At 46.8% G+C, this 20,739-nt stretch overlaps 1 protein-coding gene and 1 long non-coding RNA gene across 2 annotated transcripts; one reads left to right on the top strand and one right to left on the bottom strand.

Annotated features, from left to right (window-relative positions):
- Nucleotides 1-207: 207 nt before the first annotated feature.
- Nucleotides 208-15,530, bottom strand: LOC135239458 (serine/threonine-protein phosphatase PP1-gamma catalytic subunit A-like). The gene is made up of 7 exons (XM_064308123.1): nucleotides 15,272-15,530; nucleotides 7,685-7,816; nucleotides 6,878-7,108; nucleotides 5,874-5,978; nucleotides 4,582-4,805; nucleotides 2,682-2,816; nucleotides 208-2,022 (listed from the first exon to the last, which is right to left on the bottom strand). Exons 1-7 carry the CDS (start codon nucleotides 15,324-15,326, stop codon nucleotides 1,933-1,935), a joined length of 972 nt encoding a protein of 323 aa, XP_064164193.1. The 5' UTR covers nucleotides 15,327-15,530; the 3' UTR covers nucleotides 208-1,932.
- LOC135239461 (uncharacterized) lies at nucleotides 1,971-13,226 on the top strand. The gene is made up of 3 exons (XR_010325375.1): nucleotides 1,971-2,055; nucleotides 2,335-2,379; nucleotides 12,138-13,226. It is a non-coding gene; the product is annotated as an uncharacterized LOC135239461 (long non-coding RNA).
- Nucleotides 15,531-20,739: the final 5,209 nt, after the last annotated feature.

The raw sequence follows: 20,739 nt of genomic DNA, 5'->3' as shown, positions 1-20,739 counted from the left end.
TGTGGGATGCAAAACCCAAGGTCTTGAATCACTGTGGTCGTTAAAGATCCCATACCAATTTTTTTTTTTAAAAAGGGGTGTTGACCGCAATATTGTGGACCAACTACAGACTTTAGAAGCATTTACCCAAGAATCGTTTTGGAAGTTTAAAGGCCAGACCCACATTTTCACCACTCGGATTCAGGAATAAAGACAATAGAGAGGGAATCATCTTGCTGACCACCTGCCATTCATAATCTTTATTAAACAAGTATACAATTGCTTAAATGTGGAAAAATGTGTTATTGCCCAGACCAAACAAAAACAAACATGTATTGTATATATACACGGTATAATGATACATGGTGAAGTTGAAATGAAACTTAAAAAATTCAAACATTCTAAAAAGATCAGTTACAAATGACAGATTCCTGGAGTTAAGCTACATTATCTTAAGACATGCTAAAGTATTACATGCCTGGGAAAGGAAAAAAGGCCATGTGTTTAAATCTATCACGTTCAGATGCATGCAACACGAAGTCCTTGAGAGATGACCTTCCTCATGCCTGTACTCGGAACCCGTGAGGTTTCTTACATTAAAACTTGCATTTCCAAAGAAAAGCCATGAAACGGAAAAAAAAAAAACCCCGCGTCAAAACGCTAATCTGAAAATGTCCACTCAGAGAGGCTACGCGACGAATCTCGCTGAAGACAAGTGTTTCTGTCAGGAACTTCATTTTGTTTCTGTGAAAATGATCTCATAGCTTAAGGAACGTCATTCCGAAAATCCCTTTTCAAATCAGGCTACGAAGTAAAAAAAAAAAAAAAAACAACCAATCATGACGTTAGTGAGAGACAGGCAACATTACAAGAACAGCTTTTCATTTGAAGAGTACAGTACAGGAAGTGTTTATTTAAAAAAACAGACAGCACTTGAGTGATACGGCTGCACTGGACAGGGAATCTCCTGACTTTCTCCTCAGAGGAGCGTGGGAAGAGAAACTCCGCCTCTTTTCTCTAAAAATCTTCTTAATTCCCCAAAAAGCTTGCTGCTTAAATCTCAAGAGTGGTAAGATTTAATTTCTCACAGTGGTGTTTTTTTTATTTTATTTTTTATTTTTTAAAGAATTTGTTTGGAAAAAAAGTGTTTCCAGAATTGGATAAGTGATGACAGAGAGGCTGCGTGTAGGAGGGTGGAGTGGAGGGATAGGGGGGCGGAGTTTATATCCAAGTCAGTGTGGTGGGTGTGGTCCCAGCCCTGAGCATCACCATGTGACTGCGTGTAAGCCCCGCCTCTTTCCTGGAGAGACGGACTGAACGCATTTGGAAATGAGGCGCAGACTGACAAATGCACAAAACCTGAAAGTTATTTTCTTCCCCCCCCCGCCTAAGATTTTCGATAATGATTTATAAGATAAATAAGTCGTTTGGACAGAAATTAAAAACGAACATAATTTCAAAAAACAAGAACAAGAAGCGAGCTTTCTTGGCTGCTGAAGAAGGGTGGGGAAGAAGAAGAAGAAGAAGAAAAAAAAGTGTGTCTCTACTCTGTTGGCCTTTAAGTCGTCTAGTGGTGTCACTGCAGCTGGAGTTTAAGTTCAACTCAGGCTCAAGTCAGTCGGCAAGGTGGTCAGTTTGGAAGTCTCAGTCAATCAGCAAAACAGTCAGTTGGTACGTCAGTCAGTCGGTGTGTCAGTCAGTCAGTCAGTCGGTGTGCCAGTCAGTCGGTCGGTGAGAAACAACCGTTTCCACAGCATTCCCCCCAGTCACAGCCAAAAAGAAATTAAATAAAATTTAATTAAAAAAATAAAACAAAACAAAACACTATGTACATATAAAAAAAGGCAGCCAACATTCTTGAGTTGGAGAGACTGATAAAGACCAAATAATTCAGAGTAAATGAATGGAGATAGTGAGATACAAGTCCAGTGTGACCCCCCCGCCCCCCCCCCTTTATTTCTTGGCCTGTTTCGTCACCATGTTCCTGGGCGGCGTCACCGGTCGGCTGGAGTTTGGCTTCTTCTTCTCCGCGGGTTTCAGGATCTGCCGAAAAAAAGGAGAAGGGACACAAAACAGGTGAGAGCCCTTCTCTCCAGAGACCAGTCTCTCTCATATCTGTGCCCACTAGCACAATCTTCTGACCAATTAAAAGCCAGATTCCGGAGCAACCAAGACCCGCCCCCACCCACCTCTCAACGGCTGTATTCGAAAACGTACGTTTGTGTTATCTCGAGGGCGTGTAGCAGGTGCGAAACTAAAACGGTCATGTGATCAAGTGCGTTCAAAACTCAAGAATGCGATATTTTACCAGAAGTTCTCTTCCTTTAAGAGCTAATAAGAATTTTTAAAACTCAGCCAGCAAAATGGACGACAGAAGGCAGGAGAACTTCATGTACAAGTGTAAGTATATTTTATTTATGGATTTTTGTAGTGTCAATGTGTGTCTTGTTACTGGTATAGGTTAGTAGTGGTGACGTCAAAGTACAAGCACGTTCCAAACAGAATGGATTTGAAGTGTATTCTTGCAACCTGGAGGTGTGTTACAACAACAGAACACAGAACACAGAACATAAGTGCAGAGTTTCGAACAGAGCCAATGTGAGAGAGGAGGGGTCAGGGTAGAACCTGTTGGGTGGGCTATGGTACTGGGGGGGCGTGGCTGGGATAAGGGGCGTGGCCAGGAGCGGCAGTTTCTCCGGTACCTGGAAGGAGCACATGAGGGTCTCGTCCACGCTCATCATGGCGCCGGCGTTGTCGAACTCCCCGCAGTAGTTGGGCGCCGAGAACAGGGTCACCAGCTGCCTCTTGGCGAAGAACTCGTACCCGTCCTCCACCACCTGCAACCAGACGACAGCGCGGCGGGTTAAAGCGCGAATATTCACCTCCTCAGGCCCCGCCCACAGAATTATCATTTCGCGACTGTTTTTTTTTTTAGCACGTTTCCTTGAAAATTTCCAGGGAACGTCTTTAAATTTCACAAGAGCCTAAAAAAGTGAAGATACGTCAGATACACCCAGGTCTGGTATACAGCCACACCTAAAGGTCAAAATATCAAATCAAAATGTATAAAATAAGTGGCGCACAAGTCTCCAGATCATTCTGTAAATCAGGGCTGCCCAACCCAGTTCCTGGAGATCTATCTACGTAGGTCATCATTTCAACCCTAATTTGGCGCACCTGACTCCGCTCCTAATGAGCAGCTGAACGCGCTCTCAGGTGTGCGCTCTGCTTTGTTAGTGTTGGAGTGACTGATATCCCGCAGGAGGGCAGGTTTCCAGGAACAGGGTTGGGCAGCCCTGCGGTGAACGCTCTGCAGTCCCGCCGCCTGACACGCCCGGCGGGCGTAGCTGGCTCCGCGCGGCGGTATGCTGTGTGCGCGCCCGACGCTCTCTGAAGGTCCGGAGGCCGTGCGGTTCAAACCGGATCCAGCCGGAAGGCTCCGCCTCCGCAGGTTGAATCCTGTCCCTGTCTGACGCGCTGACGGAGGCCACGGCGTCCTCACCCTCCCCGCGCCGTGCCCCGGCTCGCTGCCCCAGGAGGCGCTATATACGCAGAAACGTTCGGGTAGCGGCACGGCGGCGCAATGGGCTGCGGGTTCAAATGGCAGGCGGGGGAAATGCCTTTGCGCCCCCTAGAGCAAGTTGGTCCAACCAGCGCTGCTTCAGTGAATACGTTACCTAGCAGTATAAACGTGCAGTACGCAGAGACATGCGCTGTGCAAGTCACTCTGGGAAGGACATTTTCTGAAGGCAGCGCAGGTAATAAAGTTTAAGTGCCCTTCAGCGCAGGCTGGCACAGCGGGCACAGCAGGAGGGGAGCTAGCATAGCGCCGCCGGGCAGGAGGTTCGGCTGGATTACATAACCCAGCGCAGACACCTGAGCGTGCGAGCGCAGGACGTGTGAGCGCAGGGCGTGTGAGCGCAGGACGTGTGAGCGCAGGGCGTGTGACGGGTCAGGTGACTCGGCTAGGCGAGCTGGCGCGTGTCGCTCTGGAGACGCTCGCGGCCTCAGACAGCCGCCCGTCCCTAACGGCGGTCTGTACCGGGGCGGGTCAGCGGGTCAGCGCTGTCCGGGCGGCGGCCGATGCTAAACGCTAACGAGCCTCCCACCCCCACCCCCGTGTGGCGAGGGGTTCGAGTCCCATGGCAGCATCTGTACTGTGATTCCATCTCTGTGACACCCACTGTTTTCCCGTCTAGAAAATACACAAGGAAGGCTGTTCTTTTAAAAAAAAATATTTAACTTAATAGGAAGAGCGTATAAAAGCGAGACTACAAGTATTACCAGTATTATAGATTGACATAGGGTGTACAGAAATAATCATTTGGTGTGCGCTTATAGTTGAAGTTATCATTTTTGCTAACGCCATTTATGCAGGGAATGTCCTGGTGTTGGGGGAGATGGGGTCTTAATGACATCACTGACCCAGAAAATGTTATGGTGTTGTTATGGTGTTGGGGGAAACTGGGTCTTTATGACATCACTGACCCAGAAAATGTTATGGTGCTGGGGGAGAAGGGGTCTCTATGACATCACTGACCCAGAAAATGTTATGGTGCTGGGGGAGAAGGGGTCTTTAGGGGGGGGGGGCGTGAGGCTCACCTGGTGGGCCCGGCAGATGAGGTCCAGGTCGTGCTTGTGCAGGAACTTGGCCACCACCTCGGCCCCGAAGGTGAAGGAGACCCCGCGGTCGTTCTCCCCCCAGCCCAGCACGTCCTTGTCCGGGTCGGACCACAGCAGGTCGCACAGCAGCCCCTGGTCCGGCACGTCCGTGGGCCGCATGATCCTCCGGATCTGCTCCATGGACTGCAGGTCGGGGGAGAGGCCTGGGGGGGGCAGGGGGCAGGGTCAGTCATCAGAACAGATGTGAGGTTATTATTAGGGCTTCAGGGGTTATTAAGTATTATTATTCTCCTCCCACATTTTTCCAGTTTCCCGTGAGATGCTAAATGATAGACACACGAGCTTTGGCAGCCTGGTTAGATTACTTGGAGGCTACATGCAACAGAAACCCAACTGGCCTAGGTGGCACTATCTATAATTAAAGAACCAGTTTTCTGATAATAGCAATAACTCTCGCACAGCATGTCCGATTTTCACGAAACTCGGTTTACGTAATCTCGTGATTGAGCTCTTCAATTCTGCCAGCTGACCCAGGAAAGTCTGCCTGGACAGACATTTCGGTCTGAGCTGGCATATCGCCCGCTGCCTCCGGCTGGTCCTCCTTCAGTCCACACGCTCTCTCAGTCTAGGACCCGGCTGTTGCCAGGCGCATTGTAAGACCTGGTGTGTTCTTGGTAACTGAGGCCAAACGCGTTAAAGCTTAATGAAGCTGAGTCACACAGCAATAAACACACGTGCGTTACCAGGCTAAACTTCAACGGGCCTTTAAACACTAAGGAGGGAAATACAACTCAGATCTTTTTACCCTGAAGTTCGGACTTAACTCAAACCCCTTGTGACTCATATCAAACCTGCAGCCGCTAAGGTACTCTTCCTGTTAGAAGGAGCACCATCTTTATTGCACCAGTGCAAGTCTACAGTAATACGTTTACGATCAGGACTGTAACAAATAAGCTCCTGTGCCCACTACGCAACTTCCTGTAGGAAACTGGGTAACATTAATAGCAGCGATATGCCACTGTCAGAGCGCACAACAGGAAGTCAGGAGGTATAGATGGGACTTCCTGTTTAACATACGCAAGCCATTTGTGAAACTCATAAACACTCTCGCAACTGTCTCGCAATCTGCCTTACTGTAGGCAGCCCTCACTGTGCAGGCAGAGAGGCAGGCCGGGCAGGCAGACACACTTATGAATATATACTTTCATATATTTATATATGTTTTAGTCCTGAATGTGGGACTGTGTCAGTCGAGACGCTGTTGTTCTCACCTCCGTGACAGCAGAAGATCTTCTCGTCCACGATGGCGGCGATGGGCAGGCAGTTGAAACAGTCAGTGAACGTCTTCCACAGCTTGATGTTGTAGCGCCTCTTACCTACAAAAAAAAGAAAAGGGGGGGGGGACAAACTTTAAAACACACATGGGCTTAAATAGGTCAGGGCACAATTTAGCCACAGGCAGAGGCTACCCTTATGAAGGTGACCCCTATCACCCAAATGTTTAAATCGAACTATTGGGGTACAGGCATATGTAATTCAAATAAGATAATATCTTGCGGTTGGGTGTGTGTTGTGGTGTGTGTGTGGGTGTGTGCGTACGCATTAGCGTGCGCCCATACACTCGTTGTAGAAGCCGTAGGTGCGGTGTGTGTGTGTGCGGGGGCCTTACACTTGTCGTAGAAGCCTCAGATGCGGTTTGGTGTGTGTGTGCGTGTGTGTGTGTGTACATGTGTGCGCTCTTACACTCATCGTAGAAGCCGTAGATGCGGTTGGGTGTGTGTGCGGGTGTGTGTGTGTTTATGTGTGTGTGTGCGCGCGTACGTGCGCTTGCTCTCACACTCGTCGTAGAAGCCGTAGATGCGGTTGGGTGTGTGTGTGTGTGTGTGTGTGTGTGTGTGTGTGTGTGTGTGTACGTGCGTGTGTGTGTGCGTGTGTGTGTACGTGCGCGCGCTCTCACACTCGTCGTAGAAGCCGTAGATGCGGTTGGGTGTATGTGCGGGTGTGTGTGTGTGTTTATGTGTGTGTGCGCGCGCGCGTGCGTGCGTGCGCGTGTGTGTACGTGCGCGCGCTCTCACACTCGTCGTAGAAGCCGTAGATGCGGTTGGGTGTATGTGCGGGTGTGTGTGTGTTTATGTGTGTGTGCGCGCGCGCGTGCGTGCGTGCGCGTGTGTGTACGTGCGCGCGCTCTCACACTCGTCGTAGAAGCCGTAGATGCGGTTGGGTGTATGTGCGGGTGTGTGTGTGCGAGTGTGTGTGTGTGTGCGCGCGCTCTCACACTCGTCGTAGAAGCCGTAGATGCGGTTGATGGAGGCGCACTCGTGGTTTCCGCGCAGCAGGAAGAAGTTCTCGGGGTACTTGATCTTGTAGGCCAGCAGCAGGCAGATGGTCTCCAGGCTCTGCTTGCCTCGGTCCACGTAGTCCCCCAGGAACAGGTAGTTGCTCTCCGGGGGGTAGCCCCCGTACTCAAACAGCCTCAGCAGGTCGTAGTACTGCCCGTGGATGTCGCCTGCAGGGGGCAGCGTTCCAACATTAACATAAGATTACTGCACCTGGGCACACCTCAATACACCTGCATATCTGAATGCACCTGGGCAAACCTCAATACACCTGGGCAAACCTCAATACACCTGAACATGCCTGAATGCACCTGGGCAAACCTCAGTACACCTGAACATACCTGAATGCACCTGGGCAAACCTCAGTACACCTGCATATCTGAATGCACCTGGGCAAACCTCAATACACCTGAACATGCCTGAATGCACCTGGGCAAACCTCAGTACACCTGAACATACCTGAATGCAGCTGGGCACACCTCAACACACCTGAGCATACCTGAATGTTCCTGGGCACACCTCAATACACCTGAGCATACCTGAATACACCTGGACACACCTCAATACACCTGAGCATACCTGAATACACCTGGACACACCTCAATACACCTCAGCACACCTGAATGCACCTCAACACCCCTGAGCACACCTCAATACACCTGAGCATACCTGAATGTACCTGGGCACACTGCCGTCCTGCAGGCGCTGTTGCTATGGCAGCGCTGTGCGGTTCCCGGGGTACTCACCGCAGATTTTGAGGGGCGCCTCCAGCTCCAGCAGGATGGGCTGGCTGAGGAAGATCTCCCGTGACTTGAGACAGAGACCGCGAATCTCATTCTCCTGCAGCTGAACATTCTTCCCTGGCTTAGAGCCCCTCACTGCAAGAGGGAGGGAGGGAGAGGGGGAAGGAAAGGGACAGAGGCAGGGAGGGAGAGAGGGAGAAGGTCAGAACCTTACAAGCAATGCTACCCTCTTCAGTTAGTTGATTCTTTGATTTACTGACACTTATTCACTGGACAAGACAATTTGTGACATTCAGATTTATGTTCCATGCATGTCCCAGCTGGGATTTGAACCTACAACCACTGATCCTGCCCCACTGAGAATACACACCCTCACCTTAAACCACATACTGCAACAAACTTCAACCTGACATCTGGATCAACAGTTGGCATGCTGTTAATCCGGCCTGATCCAGCTGTTAGCAGCTGGGAAATGGGGTGGGGGGGCCTGTCTGTCTCAGCGCCAGACAGAACGCCTCAGCTGGGGGCCACATGCCACACACGGGAAGGCTGTTTGGAAAGTCTGCGCTTAGCAGGAACACGTTATCAGACTGCCTTATCTCTCCTTCTGTGTGAGAAACTATTTATGATCTTTTTATAGCGGCCATTGATACTCAAAGCATCGAGCACAGGGGTGCGTGTGTGTGTGAAAGAGAGACTGTAAAAATGCGTGCGAGTATGTTACTGAGTGAGTGAGTTTTGTACATGTGAGCGTATGTATATATATGTTAGTGAGTTAGGGTGTGTGTGTGTGTTAGTGAGCTAGGGTGCGAGTGCGCCAGTATCACAGCACAGGCTGTGTGTGATGTCATCGCCTCCCTCCCAGTGTCACAGCACAGGCTGTGAGTGATGTCATCACATCTCTCCAAGTATCACAGCACAGGCTGTTAGTGATGTCATCACCTCCCTTCCAGAATCACAGTATAGGCTGTGAGTGATGTCATCACCTCCCTTCCAGAATCACAGCACAGGCTGCGAGTGATGTCATCACTGAGTGCGTGAGTGTCGTACAGGAGACACGAGGGCTATCGCTCCTGCAGCTTAACCAGAAATAATGTGAATTATTAATGCCACTCTCCGGATCATTCCGCCCACATATCACCACAGAAACCCAGCGCTGACCTCACCGGCCCTTTGCGGCCCTGAGCTGCTTTATGGGGCCGCTTTATGCTTATACCATGCAAACGCTGCATCGATACAACAAGCCTCGATGCTTCCTCCAACAGCAGGCCCTTAATCTAAATGTGCTGTATGTGCTGGTCTGCCACGGGTTTTTAAATGGTGTTAAAGCCAGTCTCTCTGCTCCCAGAGTTCCAGTCTCTCTGCTCCCAGAGTTCCGGTCTCTCTGCTCCCAGAGTTCCGGTCTCTCTGCTCCCAGAGTTCCGGTCTCTCTGCTCCCAGAGTTCCGGTCTCTCTGCTCCCAGAGTTCCGGTCTCTCTGCTCCCAGAGTTCCGGTCTCTCTCTGGTAGAGCACCAGCCCCATAGCCGTTTCGGCACCAGTCAGATATTCACAGATCAGGAGCTCGGTTGCCATGAGAGCGACACCGCTCTCCCAACCCCTCCAAACCGATCTGTGTGCTGCTCTGCTCACGTGGGGCACATAAATATGCTAATTTTGTGGGGTGGAATCTGTGCAGCGACGCGCAAAACGCAGCGATCGCAGCTCAGGCAGGGTCCTCTTTAAAGCACAGTTCGGATACAAAGACGAGACCATAAAGGTTTCTGCTTTACAAAAAAAGGCAAAATAACATTTTACAATGGCACCAAGAGACTGTAAAATGTCAAAACAATGATTAACAGAATAAATCACAGATTTTATAACAAGCCCTGGGCTTGTTGTACAGATCCGTCCTGTTTGTAGACCCTTGGTCCAGGTAAGCAGTCAGTCGAATTCCTGATTTCAGCCTCGGCTCACAAATGTCTGATCTGAACCAGCCTGCGGGGGAAGGGGGTTATGGGTAATCCTGCAGGTAAACAGGCCCAGGAACCACCAAACAGCTTCTGCGGCAAAGACTGTCAACACAAATTAGCCTTGCAGCACAAAACCACAATGACTCGCCACAAATGCCATCTGAGCTTCCCAGACACACGTGACAAACTACACTTCCCTGCTGTTAACGCGACACTTATTAAACTCACACTCTACCATTCACAGGTTCACAACATCAGTTCAACAAGGAAAGCCAACCTAAACAAGATGATTATGTTTATGCTTACTTTTCTTGATTGTCAATCAAGCAATGAGCCCAGAAATAAACAGGCTAATAATATTAATTTCATATTTATTCAGTTACACGCCACTTCTCCAACTTTTGCATTTGAAGCGCGTTCCGATAGGCGCCTGCAGTTTCCCGACTTTGCCGCGTGATTGAGTGTTCGTTCCCACAAAACACGTTCTTATCTAAGGGGTTATTTGTTTGCTCATCAGAACTGTAAAACTGCTGTTCTTCTGTGGAACATTTACGCTACAGGCGATTTACCAAGGCAACGGCAAGGAGAATTCCGGTGACCTTGGAGTCTAATCCTAATTGTAGCTAAAGCCTGCCAAATGAATTTTACTGTCTGACATTTACAAACCACCTCTAGACTTCCAAGTATTAACTTGCCTCCTTCTTGCTACAAACTCACTACTGTAGCCAGTATATGTTACTACACATAGCCAAGTGTAGCAGTATTATACCATTTTAATTACAACATTCAATTCTTAAGCAAAGCGTTTGTTCTGGAACTCTATGACTATGTTTACACAGCTTGGTAAAAGTTACCCAATTCCGATTTTTTGCGCACATGTCCCACAGATCCGATATGGATTATGAAAGTGTAAACAGGAAAAAAGCACGTAGAATCAGATATTTTCTGATCCGTTTTGGGGCACGTTCATGTGGAAATAAATCCGATAGAAATAGGATATCTGTCATCTAAACGCACAGATCGGAATCTCCCGGTCATTACCTTTCGCACGTCTTTCAAAATGCGATATTCGCATACTTTTTCGCATTTGAATGACGCGTAATGTAATTATATGCGAAACCACTACACTGGTGGCGTATGTTTCTCTGAGTTCCAGTCTGAGGACGAAGGCTCTAGCCAGTGGACTAGTACCGAGGTTACGCGCCTCCTAAGCCTGCGGGGCGAAGAGTCGTACGGCCAAAATACAGCGGATGTTCGTTGCAGACCTAAGATGCGTCGAAAAGCAACAGCTTAAATTATTATTTCGGTGTCGTTTCATGTTCATTGCAGACGGCAACATGGCTGTGGCGGCGTAGTTGTTTACATTTGTATCGGAAACCAAACCCTCGTGTGCACATGCGGGTTGTTTCAAGTGTAAACCGTGTTAACACAGGTATCAGATACGGGTCACTTTCAAAAGTTGATGCAAACAGGCGATCCAAAAAATAGGATATAGGCAAAAAATCTGACCTGGACATGAATACCTGCGGTGTGAACGTAGCCTATAATCTAGTCTGAACTAGATTGCCATGATGGCAGACTAGCGAGTTACCTAACCAAATATAAATGGTAGGCTAAATGGTAATGGACTGCATTTATATAGCGCTTTTATCCAAAGCGCTTTACAATTGATGCCTCTCATTCACCCATTCACACACACACACACTCACACGCCAACAGTGAAAGACTGCCATGCAAGGTACCAATCAGCTCATTGGGAGCAATTAGGGGTTAGGTGTCTTGCTCAGGGGCACTTCGACACACCCAGGGCAGGGGATAGAACCGGCAACCCTCTGACTGCCAGACAACCACTCTTAACTCCTGAGCTATGTCGCCCCATATATATAATGTCGGTGGTCATTCCAAATTGAAGTAAAATTTTTGAGATAAAACAAAAAAGCAAACACTACATGCCAGCATGAGAATTCCGTCCCAGAGGCACCGCCAAGGCAAAAATAGGTCTGCAGGATCCCTTAAGGATCATAGGGCACTTATGCAAGCCGGCTGCCCGCGTCAACAGCCTTGCCGCTGATAAGAGAGCCCTCAGCCGGCTGTTTGGAGGCCAAACAAGCGCGGAACAGGATCGGCCCAGCAGCCACTCGACCATAACCGTTTCCTTCCACGTCTACAGGTAGCGACCAAAAATGGAAACACAACAATGTTCCCAGAGGGGAGAGCGCCGTACGGTGTGCTAGAACATTACAGTGGCAATAGCGGTGCGTGACACATCGCATGCAGGCCACACACAGAAGCCCAAAGCAGCACATTGGGACTTAAAATGATCGCCTCTGCCTCTTGTAATGTAATTACAAAAATGTAATAACATCATTTTTGTGCTAAATTTTTTTTGTAAATGTAAAGTAATGTTTTGTCCATTAGATATTACAGTTCAGTCACCTGGCATTAGACCCACCAGATACAGGGAGGTTTGGTGTTAAAAAGACTTGTTTTTCATGTTTGCGGATAGCACCTGGAGAATCTGCTCTCCTGATAGATTGACTGGGGAAGGTTGTTCCTCCACTTGGGGATGAAGACACAGGACAGCCAGGGCCGTGAGGAGAGACTGCAGGGTGCTCAGAGAGACTGCAAGGAGCTCAGGGAGACTGCAGGGTGCTCAGAGACACGGGACAGCCAGCTGGTGAGATCTGGCGTGTGATGTCATCACAGCGTGAAGACAGGAAGGGGCAGCACCATTCACAGCTCGGTATGCCTGTGTCAGTGATATGAAATGAGTGTGGGCAGCTACCGGAAGCTAGCGAAGGGTGCTCAAAATGCGGGGCGGCGTGAGTGACTTTGGGCTGGCTGAAGGTTGAAGACAGCGGCATTCTGGGCCGGTCTCAGCAGCCTGACGGCACGGGCCGCTACGCAGGCCAGAAGGGTGTTGCGGCGCTCCAGGAGAGAGGTCGCGTGGGCTTGCGCACGTAGCTGCGCTGCCTCTCGGGTGAGGACGTGGTGGATTTTTCCCATGTTGTGAATGGAGAAGCGGCAGGACGCTGTGGTCGCCGCTGTGACTCCGAAAGACCTCAGCTAGTCCTCCAAGGACACAGCAATTTCATTACATGAGTTCAGCTACCCTGGTCAGTACCACAGTCTGAGCCCGTTCCCACCCTGCCTGTACCACACTGCCTACCCTGGTCTGTACCACAGTACCTATCCTGGTCTGTCCCACAGTGCCTACCCTGGTCTGTACCACAGTGTCTACCCTGGTCTGTCCCACAGTGCCTACCCTCGTCTGTACCACAGTGTTGACCCTGGCTTGTACTCCAGTCTACGTTCACAGGAGGACAACAGACAGTTGGCACTGGAACATGTGTGCAGCCCAGTTGAGAAATCAGAATAAGGAGAGGCAGGAACAACGCCCCGCAAGAGCTGATAAGATAACCCTTCAGTGCGTCAGTCTCTCTGGCTCAGAGACAATCGCCATAAATCGCACATGGCCTGTCAAAGCTAGCCTTCAAAGGCCACCACTCCACTGAGACCTAGCCCACTGTTTTAAGGACAAACAAGAGCTGAACTGTCAGCCCAACCTTCAAGCATAACAGAGCACAGCAAAATAACACAGTTCATTCGATATAAAATGAAATTTTATTAAAACAATTTTAAATAATACAATTATAAGTAATACAACGGTTATAACGTGCTTCACTACATCCTGCATGTGAGACTAAATACTTTTAAAATAGTGGGCAAGGGTAGTGAACCTACAACTATTACTTACAATAATAATAATAATAATAACAACTGTCATTATTATACAGCATTAATACAATGCATTTTATGATCTTGAGGTCCTTTACAGAGAAGGTGGGAAATTCACTGTAGCCAACAGCAGTATGTAGCAATCAAACTAGAGTTAGAAGTTGTTAAAAACATTTATAGGTTTTCGAATCACAGCACTTATTTTTCTTAAGTACCTACACTTACGGGCACGGGGAGATATTGTTGCCCTTAAGGTACCCGCTGAAGGACTGAATAAACAAGGTGGTGTGTCACTGGGGATCGCTCTGTCAGTACAGCCTGTGACAATCTTATCGGCGCGCGCTGCAAGTGTATACTCGTACGCAGCATAATAATAGAATAAACTGCAACCACGAAAAAACGTCGAAAAAGCTCTACCAATGTGCTGTGCATGTACAGGTTCCCCAAAAAAATACACGGTCCATCATACCTACTTCCCCAAAACAATAATAATAACAAGAACAACAACAGTAATACCAAACAAATGATAATTCGACTCGGTGCGGAAGTCTAAAATAGTTAGAAAAACATCGCCATTTAAAAGCAGACTAGGCCGACCTATGTTGACAACAGCAGAAAACGCACTCCGGAGAATTGCGAGTATATTTTTCGCGTTTACGAGACGAATGGATTTGGGGCAGGGTAAGAAACGACAGAGAAAGAGCTTTAAGACACTTTACATTGACATAGCTTTGTTTTGTTCAGCAATACAATGCACGTTACCCACTCATGTCTCTCCTGTGGCAGGGGTTCATAAATGACATTTAGATGTCAACACGTTCTCAAATCGCGAGAAAAATAATATTCTAAAATCATTCACTAGGAAGAAGTGCCTTGGAATACACACCGACGTTGACCGTACTGCCAAGGCAGCAAAAATCATACCAGGCTCACACTGCATATTGATTTCAAGTCAGCAAACGCACTGCATTGAACATCGGCATAATACGAAAAATCAGGACAACCCGAAAATGTATCTAGGTCGCCATCCCCGCTGCACAACTACCTAGCTACACGGCTTTGCCCTGCGTCTGAAACGGTCAGAAACTGTGCATAGCTCACTGAAAATGTATTGAAGCTAACTCACGTTAATCAATAAGACAGAGGAGCAAATATAATTCCGTACCGACGTTTGCCAACCATTTACTGCCTTGTTCATCGTGTCATGACATTTAGCCATCAGCACGTTAACTAACTAGCTAGGATACGTGTTTAATGTACCTATGGCAGCCAGTCTACTAAAAACCAGTGCTAGATTAGATAGTTGACAACAAATATTGCAAGCAAATCTGCGAGCAAACGTTTGTTTAAAATGAAAATGCGACGTTATGTAGCAACACAAGTGGCTTGTGTGTTGGCTCAGCAGATTGCAAGCACAATTCACAATGGAAAGAGCTTCTACTAACGTTAGACTAGGGCAGTACTGTGAACAGCGCGCTTTCGGTTTCATAAGCGTGGCCCAAAAATATGCATAGCGGTATATAGTGCTCGCTAGCTGCTAGTTGCAAAATACAGGTAACCTGGAATAATAAATTGGTCAGACAGTTTTGGCGCAAATAAACGTAACGTTAGCTAAGCCACTAGTAGTAGCAAGCAAGCTAGTGCTAGCTGCTTTTCAACAACAACCATCGCTAGCCGACAAGCTATTTAACGCTAGCCAACTAGTTAGCTCGTAGTAGCTAACAAAATCACTACCCTGAACAACAGACATCACTTAATTTAAATATGCGACAGCGCAATACAGTGGATGCCTGTTAAATTAGTGTAAGAGAGTTGATGCATTGCGAGCGCGGTCTGTGGGTTGGCAACGTTAGCAAACGTTGCGTGATGATGCCGTATTCTTGCGCAAAGAGACCTGCTTACCTTCCAAAAGGCGCTGGATGATACTGTCTATGTTGAGCTTGTCTATATCGGCCATAGCTTGCACGAAGGCGACAATAAAAATATAAATATAATGATCGGCTACCCTACTAAAATAATAATTGGAAGAAACTTCCCAGTGTCTGTTTCTTTACGTTTCTTCTCATGTAAAACCCCAAAGCTAGGCAAATAGCGCTACTCCACGCCTCGACTCGTTCCAGTTCTGTCGCTTTCCGCCCTGCTCGTGTGCGCAGAGAACGCCGGGTTGCGGAGTGATACAACATGCCCAAAATACAGAACGACGTATTTCATTGGATGCAATGTAGCTAGAGCACAATGCACGCTTTTAATTGTCCGCTCAGATAAATAGTCCCTTTTCCAGCGTGCATGTGTTTTCGTGATTTTGCCTTTCAACTTTCAGGAAGCAAATAAATAAATAAATAAATAATCATCAGATTAGACACGTACTACCGAAATACTTGAAACTCGTGTGCTTACCATTTTAAAATCTGTGTCAAGGTCACTTGATTTTGTCTTGATCACAGAAAAATACAACCAAAAAAGGGCAATTCGTAAGACAGTAAATAGCTTGGCAGGAATTTGTATGTTGTTTAGTTTTTGTGCAGATAATGAATTATAATCGTATATCATGATTGTATTTATTATGATGATGATGATGATGATACGTTTTACAACAACTCTTGCCTTTTAACATTGTGATACAATTTCCAGCACTGGTCTATGGAACATGACAGCATCGATGATGTCACCAATGGAGGTCAGAACACCAGACCATTAAAGGCTTGCTTCAGAGCTCTTGTGTGTTTCCGCATGTTGTGGACTAAAAACACAACAGATGAGGGGCTTGCGTGCTGCAAGCAAATCCCGTTCTCACCGCGACGTGTAACCGCTTTGTCCTAGCGGTCTACCAATAGAGAAATTCACCAGCGGCTCTAGTCATGTATCCAGCGGGCATGAAGGGGACCGCCAGAGGGTGTGTTCAAGCGTTGCCGTCACCATCGCAACGCCCTTTGACCTGTGAATTTCACATTGGTTACCAATGTCACCGAGGGGAATGTAATCCTGCGGCTGCTGTAGCTAGGTGTTTTCATGCTGTGCCGCTAATCCCTGGTCCCGAATCAGCCTCAATTCTTTTCACATAACGGTAGAAGTTGCTATGGGTGTATGAGTCGCTGGTTCTAGATCAGATTTTTAATCAACAAGGTCTCTTTTTGTTGTTTCTTATATGTGTGAGGAGAAATCACCCGGGAAACGCTTTTTGTTATCTAGTTGAAACAAAAAGGATTGACCATGGGCTACAACACATACACAGTAAAACATTCAGTATTAAATCCACTCCCGAATGGACTCATATGTACATTTAACTGTGCTCTTGAACTGTGCAAATACAATTACATGATAATGTTGAGTGTCTATTTATTATATTTGCCAAAATCTCATTATTATGTACATTATTTTATTGGTCTTATGAGAACATATGCAGATCCTGCGATAGTATTGTTTTAAGTAATTATTGACTATATCTCTGATCTCACTCAGAGAACAAAGTACTTTGATGGTATGGATGGTACTGTACACACAGAGGACTGATCAACAGGAAACAATATGGCCCACAATCCAAAGTCCACCAACCTGCAACAAGTCATCTGTCATAGCTGTGATGTGTTAAGGTTACATAAAGGCATAATATGTTTGAGATCGCCATTTCAAAAATGGCAGATACAATATCCTGGTGGCTCACTCCTTTACAGGATTTATAATGCGACTGTGGGCACGTAAACTTGCCAGAAAAATAACCTGTATTTTCAGAAAAAAGCTTTTAGTTATTTAAAATGTGTGTTATTGGATTGGCTTCACTTACTTCCGAGTACTGTATATACAACTGAAAAAAATACTCTCAACAGTAATCTGCCCCTCTTCTCCCTCCCCCCCTCTTTCTCTCTCTTTCTGAAATTGTTTGGACAGTGTGCTAGTCTGTGACACCCAGGGCCTTGTTAAATACAGTGTACTACAGTAAGAGCCGCATGGACATCTTTGTCATGTTCACTCCCACTGTTTGGCAGAGCAGATCGGAGAGGATGAGTCTGTGCTGTGCATTGGTAATTATTAATCCCCCACGTGATGCATTGGCATAGCATGCTTATGAAACGAATGGCTTCTTTAACTATTATCAGGAAGATTGTAGAGTGTTGTCCTAGTTAAAACCCATGCTTGGTAGTGTCAGAAGGTGCATGTTGGTGAGCCAGCAGAAACACTACCATTCATTACTGAGAATTGCTTGATGATATTAAACCTGCCACCTGTAATTGTATAATTTAAATACAGAAACAAATATTTAGACCTTGCCCATTTTCCTGTCAGCCATGTTAATTGAATAAAAACACAGTCCAATTCTGTGAATTCCCAGAAGAAGGTTAATTCAGCCAATCTCATCTATGGCTGAAAGGTTCCGTTTACTGCCAAAATTACTTACACATTATTTATGAACCAAATTAAAATTAATCAATTGTAAATTGACAGGCAAATATCCAATGAAAAAATCAGCACTTCTTCATTTTCAGTGATAGTTGGCTTATACCAGGCTTCTTTCATTTGTGCGTTTGGAGATAATGACACCAAAGTTCCCATGTTTGAGGGTTTGCTTTTTAAAAAGTGCTCAGAGAACAAAAAAAAAAGGCAGTGCCTTAAATGTACTAATGCAACAGAAGAGATGAAACTAGCAGATAGCTGTAATTGTTAATTGTATATAACATTGTCATTAAGAATCTATCACGCATTTATGAGTGCATCTGTAATACAGAATTATGGCTGAATGTGCAGAGAATGGCCTGACACTGGAACAGCCTGATGAAAATGAGGAACACCCCTCCCCCCATGTCAGTCTGGTATCCTCCATATGAAACTGTTGAACCTGTAACGTGTGCATCATTATCACAGTGAAACTAATACACCTCTAATGTGTGTTTCATTATCACTCCACTGATTTTGGGGTACAGTACTATAGTTACACAAGGCAATATATCACATGTGTACACTCTTATGCACTGAACCACAACAGGAGCAAGTTTGTTTGTGATTGACTGTGCCATGGGTAGGCCATGATTCTGGTTTGGTATGGTTAACCAACATTAATACTTCAACAAAGTTGTACACACCCTGTCTCTGGTCTAGGAGTGCTGTTCACCTGGTTTACTTTCACTGGTACTCATGTATGTAAATCAAATGGATGCCCTTACGTCGTTTTGCATTGTAAGGAGCTCTGGATAAAAGTGTCTACTAAAAGAATGCGTTGTAATGTAATGTAATGATATGCAATGGGATGTAATGTAGTGCAATGTAAATGTAATACTCTCTCTCTTGTGTGAGTGCATGAATCTACAACCCCTTCCTCACGGGTACCCTGTAGTAGCCCAGGCCGCAGGATGGTAACCCTTTTCTAACAAAAATTTCAAGCGAGGGAGATACACAAACTGAGAATGAAGCCCGGTCACCCTGGCGACTGTCTAATTCCAGAACCGATTCGTCATCGGGGGGATGAAATGTCCGGCTGGCAAGGTCAAGGTCTTAAGAGAGCAAAGATGGTGTATGGTGGCTGCACTCTGATGGGATGGGCATCAGTCACTGTCAAACCCCTGTCTCTGAAACAGCGCGTTGCCTGGGGTAGCCTTACCTGTGCCCACAGCCCGCATGTGTAAAAATAACCCTGTCTGTCACTGCACTGCTTCTGTGCATTAAGACCAGAAGGACACCTACGGTTCATCCCTCACACCTGCTCATCCCATCACTCACAACACCTGCACGCACGCTCACACGCTTAGACACGTACACACACACCTGCACGCACGCTCACACGCTTAGACACGCACACACACACCTACACACACACTCACGCACATACCTGCTCATCCCATCACTCACAACACCTGCACGCACACTCACACGCTTAGACACATACACACACACCTACACACACACTCACGCACATACCTGCTCATCCCATCACTCACAACACCTGCACGCACGCTCACACGCTTAGACACATACACACACACCTACACACACACTCACGCACATACCTGCTCATCCCATCACTCACAACACCTGCACGCACGCTCACACGCTTAGACACATACACACACACCTACACACACACTCACGCACATACCTGCTCATCCCATCACTCACAACACCTGCACGCACGCTCACACGCTTAGACACATACACACACACCTACACACACACTCACGCACATACCTGCTCATCCCATCACTCACAACACCTACACGCACGCTCACACACCTAGACACGTACACACACACCTACACACACGCGCTCACACACTTAAACACACACACACTCACGCACATACCTGCTCATCCCATCACTCAGAACACCTACACGCACGCTCACACACTTCGACGCACATACACATGCCAACACCTACACACGTACAAACGCTCACACACTTAGACACACATACACATGCCCACACATACACAAACTATCTCACACACACACAAACATACATGCACGCACACGCATACACACGCACACTGACTTGCATGTGCACACACACTTAAGCCGCGTTTCCACCGCAGGAACTATACCCCGGAACTAGGAACCTTTTGAGGAACTCAGTGCGTTTCCACCGCAGGAACTAGGGTCTAAATTTAGTTCTGGGGGCTTTGTTTTACCCCCCAAAACGTTCCTGCTCGGGGGGTAGTACTTTCCGAAAGTACAGGAACCTTTTGGGTGGAGCTTGCAGCGCTGAACATTTCTGATTGGTCGAGTACTCGTAGCATTTGTGTTGTATTTATTTTCCGCCATTACCCGCCATGTTTGAAAATATGCAGCGGCAAACCAATTTATTTTCATAATAACTTCAAATCAAACTTGTATGTTATGCGGCGCAGTAGCCTACTTTTGGTTATAGCCTGTCAAAGTCTTGGAATTATAACGTGTGCTCTTCTGTTCTTTTCTTGCTTTAGTATTCGTTTTATAAAATGCTAAGCATTCGTGCTGGGACAGCATATTACGTAGGCTACCAAAACATTCAAACGGATTAATTCGGTTGCTGAATATTTTCTTCCGGATTTTCTTTGTTAGCCCGTTGTAATTGACTCAAAACGTTTGATACAGTTATGTGAGGTATGCGGTAGTTCTGCATAATTATCATTGGTGATACAGTACAAGCAAACTGGAAATCACCTTCCGCACTTTTTATCCGGGTAAAATAACAGGTTAATTCTAGTAATCTTCCCTTTAGCTTTTTCAGACTGCCGTAATTTTACTGCCATTTTTCAATTCCACGAAAAGACCAGGAAAAATATGAACTCATTTATGGTGCATGGTTCGCATCTGGAGGGCACACTTCGCTGCTCGGCTAGCAGTAACTTCGAAGAAAAGCAAACGGTGGCTGTACCACTACTAATTTACATTTTCACGCAAGT

This window comes from Anguilla rostrata, chromosome 14 (genome assembly GCF_018555375.3).
Source record: "Anguilla rostrata isolate EN2019 chromosome 14, ASM1855537v3, whole genome shotgun sequence".
In the NCBI taxonomy this organism is placed as follows: Eukaryota; Metazoa; Chordata; class Actinopteri; order Anguilliformes; family Anguillidae; genus Anguilla; species Anguilla rostrata.
Note: the sequence above shows the minus strand (reverse complement) of the source record. Positions and strands in the feature narration are given on the sequence as shown.

What these genes read in the sequence shown, in the direction of transcription:
- LOC135239458 (XM_064308123.1), bottom strand. Translation starts at nt 15,326, where the DNA reads ATGGCCGATATAGACAAGCTCAACATAGACAGTATCATCCAGCGCCTT. An exon ending in CTACGGCTTCTACGACGAGT is followed by an intron (nt 5,979 to 6,877) that starts GTGAGAGCGCGC and finishes TTTTTTTTGTAG; the next exon opens with GTAAGAGGCGCTACAACATC. An exon ending in GATCTTCTGCTGTCACGGAG is followed by an intron (nt 4,806 to 5,873) that starts GTGAGAACAACA and finishes TGCCCCCCCCAG; the next exon opens with GCCTCTCCCCCGACCTGCAG.